The following is a 5,719-nucleotide window of genomic DNA, read 5'->3' on the forward strand; positions in this document are numbered from 1 at the left end:
TGTGCGCTCCACTAATATAGATCAGTGGTGGTGCGCGCGTGTTTGGTATAAGCGCGAAACCTGCGGGAATGACTAGAATAATGCGCAATACAAGCACTATTTAACGGAGCGAATGAGACGTGTGTGAGAGAGAAGGGGTCGTCAGAGAGAAGAGAGCGAGAATGCGCGGCTGACGTTATTGCCTGTGCCGCTGGTAACAAAACGGACCGGCTCGGAAAGAAGTGAGACTGATCGGCCGATCCCGGATCCGGGCCGATCATGAGGAAAATCGGCCAATTCCGATCCCTGGCAGATCGATCGGTGTATCTCTAATTTATACTATAAAACAAGACAAAAATACTAAGGAAGAAAATCATTTTTTTGCAGTGAAAGCCAAACAAGCAAAACGAACAAAGAAACAGCACAAAAAAAACAAAAAAAAACTAAACAATGACTAACAACAACTGTTCAAAATCCACTAAAAATGGATAAACATCTAGCTTACTTCCTAATAATATACTTTTCTAATAAACCTGGCATTGTATAATACAAATACTCTTCTTCGGTAAGTTGATTTGGATAAAAGCATCTGCTAAATGCATAAATGTAAAAGTAAGTATTTCTCACCTGTAAACAAGAGAGTCATCGTAGGTTCCATTATACTGAATCTGAAACATGCGTATTCCAGGTATATTCCTCTGGAAGTTAAATTTAATGAGTGCTGTGGACGAAGTGGCTTCTGCTATAACCACCCTCTTATCGGAGCTGGTCTTGGCATCGCCGGTGTGGTTGCTGCCGTTTGCTCCTGCCCTTGTCGAAGTGGAGATGTCAGAAGAGCCCGGGTCAGGCTCCTGGATGTTATTGGTGCTGTTGCTAATGTGTGGAAGCTTGATGATGACCAGCTCCACGGTCTGGTGGGCCTCCCCGGCGGGATTCGAGGAAATGCATGTGAAAGAGCCTGTGTCCTTTACTGTGCTTATCAGGATGTCCAATGTGCCATTGTTGTAAACCAGGGTGCGTGACGAGTTTGAAACCAACTTCCCATCGGGAGATATCCAGTGAATGGCAGGTTCTGGATCTCCCCTGGCTTTGCACTTCAACGCAACCCGTTGGCCCTCCAGGACCCTCATCTCGTGAGAGTGGCGGGTGATAAGGGGCGGCTCGCAGAGGAACTCCTCCTCCGGGATGGACCAGAAATAGCGTCCAGAAAGGTGCGAAGGTGTGGCGCAGGTCTCCAGGTCGTCCTCGCGATTGAGCCGCCGAAGCCACAGCAGCTCACAGTTGCAGTGTAAAGGATTTCCTCCAAAGCTCAGAGCGAAAGAGGAGGGATTCAGTATGCCAGACGTGGCCAGAACCTGCGCCCGCTGGAAAAGTGGGTCCGGTGGAAGCTTCTGGAGCTTGTTGGAGGTCACGTCCAAGCGGTTGAGCTTCTGTAGGAGGGAAAAAGTCCCCTCAGGAATGTATTCGATCATGTTGTGGTCCAGACTAAGAGTGTGTAGGCTGGTCATCTTTTGAATGGCCTCCCAGGGGATGGTCTCCAGATTGTTGTAGGATAAGTCCAGTTCTTCGAGGGCTAGTAGGTCGTTAAAGGCTCCCATGTGGATGAGGGTCAGTTGGTTGTTGTTCAGAATCAGGTGATGCAGTTTAGACATGCCATTGAAGGTATCATTGGCTATTCGCGTCAACCGGTTGTGGTCCAGATGCAAGGCTCGTAGGTTCTCCAAGTCCGCGAACGCATGTGGAGTGATGTAACTTACTGTATTCCTTGACAAAGTAAGATCCACCAGCTTGGTCATGTTGGCCAAGTCTTTCCGTTTTATGCTGGTGACAAAGTTATCAGCTAGCCGGAGCTCCACGGTGTGCCTGTCAATGTTGGGCGGAACAAAGAGCAACCCTTTTTTGGCACAGAGTGTTGCGAGGTTGGGGGATAAAACTTGACAGACGCAGCGCTTCGGACAGATCTGGGCCTTCACTGCCATTCCAATAACCAACAAGCAGACAAGCAGTTTTTCCATTGTAAATCAGGTTTTTACACCTAGGGAAACGAGAGAGAAAAAGATGAAGCGTGTGATTAATATGCTACTGTGCCTTTGAACTACAATTTTAAGCAAAGTAGGCATTTATTCAGTTAGAGCATAATTGCATTTGTAGATGTTTATCAAACACCAGTGCTTTGCGCACCCATAATGCATGTGATAACAGCAGGCCATTGGTTATCAAGCAGTCATTTCAGGAAGTGTGATAAACAGTTCATCTTGCACAAACAAAACCCAGTGTCAGATGTAAGAAATCAGCAGTTTTGTAACACAGCAGTAACATTCCCAAGCTCAAAATCAATGTTGCCAGATCTGAAAAGAAAAACAAGCATCCTGCTCTGATAAAACATGTCCAAAATAAGTGACTCACCAAAAATCATTTTTGTCAGATCATTCTCTTGCAGCGTTAATTAGGAATATTTCCCATGCTTGTGCAGACTCTAAGTCAATATGTAGTTAAAACTAAAACAAAAAAATATTAATTATTTTGACAGCTAAAGGAAGTTTTTTTGTTTGTTTGTTTTCAGACCAGTGTATCAAGCATTTTTAGCTAAATTTAAAAGCAGTATTATTATATACATATTTTCATGTATAAAGACCCATTTATACTGTGTGTAAAAAAAACAACTAAAATAAAATAAAAGCGTGATATTATAAAGGCAAAGTGTTTTCGCAAATTAAATTATGGACTTACAGGTCATTGTGCTAAACCCAAAACAACTGATTAAAGTATTACCTGGAAAATACCTTGTACTACAACAGAATATTTTCTTCTTCTTTTTTCACTTAATATTAAAATATAAAAGAAATATTTTTTTTTTATTTTTTTATGGAGAAACACTTTCTGTGTTGTATCCTGGGACACAAACACAAACTATGCTTGCACATATTCACAGTGCAAAGGATTTGCTTCTTTCACAAAGCTATATGTATATTTGCTTTCTTCTAATTACTTTAAAAATACACATTAATTTCACAGACCACCTAGCATCACTTGCAGCTCCCTGAGGGTCTGCAGACCCCAGTTTGAAAACACTGATATAAAGTGCAGTTTGAACAGCAGGTGGGGAGATTTGACAGCTGTGATTAGTGGTTAGTCACACTTTATTGTGATATGGCCGCTAATCACTAGCTAGTCCACATACACGACTGGAAATAAGCCCAAAAATGCAACCACTTGCCCATATTTATAAGCAACTTTATAAAAAAATAGGCCCAAAGTAGCTTATAATAAGTGCTCATGGCAACACCGCTCAAAATAGATCGATGCAGTCTCTAAAGGAGTGTGGGTTTATTTCAGGCAATACACATGGCTAACAAACGTCATGCACACTACAGGAACTATTTTAACACTTCACTTTATTAGTGGCAAATTAAGAACAACATTAATTCATTCTAAACCCAATATGCTCTTTTCATCTTCGATTTCAAGGGTTTTAACACAACATCTTCCTTGTCTCACTTTCTCACACTTCTCTCGAAGGTGTGTGACTCATTCTTTCCTACTGTAGAGTCCTTCACTCTCCATTAGAACTGTGTGGGTGCGCAGAAGAGCTGTTTCATAATGACCGTGTGTGAACAGGGAACACTTTTGCAAGACCCTGATCCAGTGGGGGCAACTGTATTATATTTAATTATATAATTATGCTGAGTTGAGTATGTAATGACACAATACGGGGTCTAACAACTCTGCACTCATAGAGAGTACTGCATTAAAATCAGCCATCATTAAATGGTAAGAGAAGCTGACATCAGACTATGAAATCATGAGGAGACGGTCTAAGCATTAGACCTGGAATTACCCGAAGAAGCATGATCATTGATTGATTATGTCATCTTTCTGGATAGGATAGTATATCTCAAATATGATCATTTGTTATTGTTTATTTACCCTCATGTCATTCCATACAATGAAACTGAATAGTTATGAAGGGCTGTTACAGACCAAAACTGACAAAAAAGCATAATAAATTACTGTAAAAGAAGTCCATATGAATCATGTTCTACATTCAAAGCCTCAAAGTCATATGAAAGCTTTGGAAATTTGCCCTTCCATCACAATAGACATCATACTTGATATCAAAAAGGCCAAACATCATTGGTTTTTGTGCCTGGTATCCAATCAAGACACAAAATGTATGAAAGGGAAGACATGTGATTAAAGGGAAGATTTATCATAAACAATTAGCTTGTCTGTTTCATGCATATAACATTTTACCTTCATTTATGACACCTTTATGGTGCTTTCTAGTCATTTTTGGAGCTTTCAGTATTATATTATTATACTATTACAGTATTTATTATATACTATTAAAGTATTTATTAATATTTTGAATTAGCTTTTATTTTTATATTTTCAGTTTTCATTTTAATTTTTGTTTAACTATTAGTAACTGCTTTGGTACATATGATTTTGTATACTGAACGTTTTATATTTCTATTTAGCTTTCATTTATTTATTTCCGACTTTATTCAGTCTGAGTAATTTTAGTACTTCAACCTATTTTATTAGTTAGCTGCCAAGGCAACATTACAGTTTATTTCAGCTTTATTTCCAATAACGAAAATTTGTAATAGTTTTACTTTTTAGTCTGGTGTCAATATCCTGTCCAACAGCATCTTTTGTGCTTCTCGGAAGAAAGACAATCATACAGGTTTGAAACAACATGAGAGTGTGTTTATTTTTGGGCATTCCTTTGAGTGTAAAATATGATGGAAAGATGATTTTTGAACATGGCTGGACAAGATAAAATACTCCCTCGCTCTCACTTGAAAGACTCATCAGGTGAAACTATCTTCAGCACACAGTGAAACTCAGAAGAGTACCACAGACCCGATGCTGCCACCCAGTCACACAGCAAATGCAAAGATCGTGTTCTTTCCCACACTGCAAGTCTTCACTATTGATTTTCATTCCACCCTGCGGACAGGACGAAGCAGCCTTATTTGAGTGAGCGAGAGAGAAAGGGCAGGAAAAAGGAAAGAGCAAGAGAGACAGAGAAATATGATGCCGTAATGGAGACTGATGTGTTGTGCATATAAACAACAGGGAATAGTATGTAGAGTGTATGATTCATGCCAGTGGATCTGATTCACGAGCCCTGACTCTTCACCAGTGCAGTAAAGCATAAGAGGCCTCGGCAGATGTGCATTATGTTTTGCCTCAAGATGAACTGAATAATGTGTTCAAGCCACATGGTTATGCAAGGATCAGTGTACAAAAACTACTTTTTACACTGCTTTATGAACTAATAGGACACAGTCCCATACTTATATTTAAGAATATTTTTCTTATATGGTCTAAAAACCTAAACTAGAGTATCACAGATTGTATGGGAATCTAAAGCAGATTGGGAAGGTATCTGCCCAGATAATTCCCAGTACAGCAATTATCCAAGCCGCTGTTTACCTCACCTCACAATTCCGCCAGTTTTTCCAGCATTAGCTGTGAAAATGACAACCTTATCACGGACAATGATTAAACATGTTAAGTTGTGACAAATATTCATAAAGAACACCGCAGACTAGCTCAAATGTGTTCATTTATTATCCAAGCTTACAACACCCAGAAATTGTTTCTTTCATCACCTTTCTTTATCACTTATGAATGCAGATTTGAGAATTACTACATTTGCATTTCTCAAATTTTTTACAAACTTAAATAGAGACAAACTACTGAACAATAGGCCTAATTATTCTGCATA

The 5,719-nt window shown here is 39.6% G+C and overlaps 1 protein-coding gene across 1 annotated transcript in view; it reads right to left on the reverse strand.

Moving 5' to 3' along the window:
• Positions 1-2,012, reverse strand: part of LOC107739901 (leucine-rich repeat and fibronectin type-III domain-containing protein 5) — an 11,038-nt gene extending 9,026 nt beyond the window's left edge. The window contains exon 1 of the mRNA XM_016552146.1: positions 607-2,012. Within this exon, the coding sequence (XP_016407632.1) occupies positions 607-1,994 (1,388 nt within the window). The 5' untranslated portion in view covers positions 1,995-2,012. The remainder of the gene's footprint in view (positions 1-606) is intronic.
• Between the last annotated feature and the right edge of the window lie 3,707 nt (positions 2,013-5,719).

This window comes from Sinocyclocheilus rhinocerous, unplaced genomic scaffold (assembly GCF_001515625.1).
Source record: "Sinocyclocheilus rhinocerous isolate Xijiao unplaced genomic scaffold, SAMN03320098_v1.1 scaffold375, whole genome shotgun sequence".
NCBI classification, from domain to species: Eukaryota; Metazoa; Chordata; class Actinopteri; order Cypriniformes; family Cyprinidae; genus Sinocyclocheilus; species Sinocyclocheilus rhinocerous.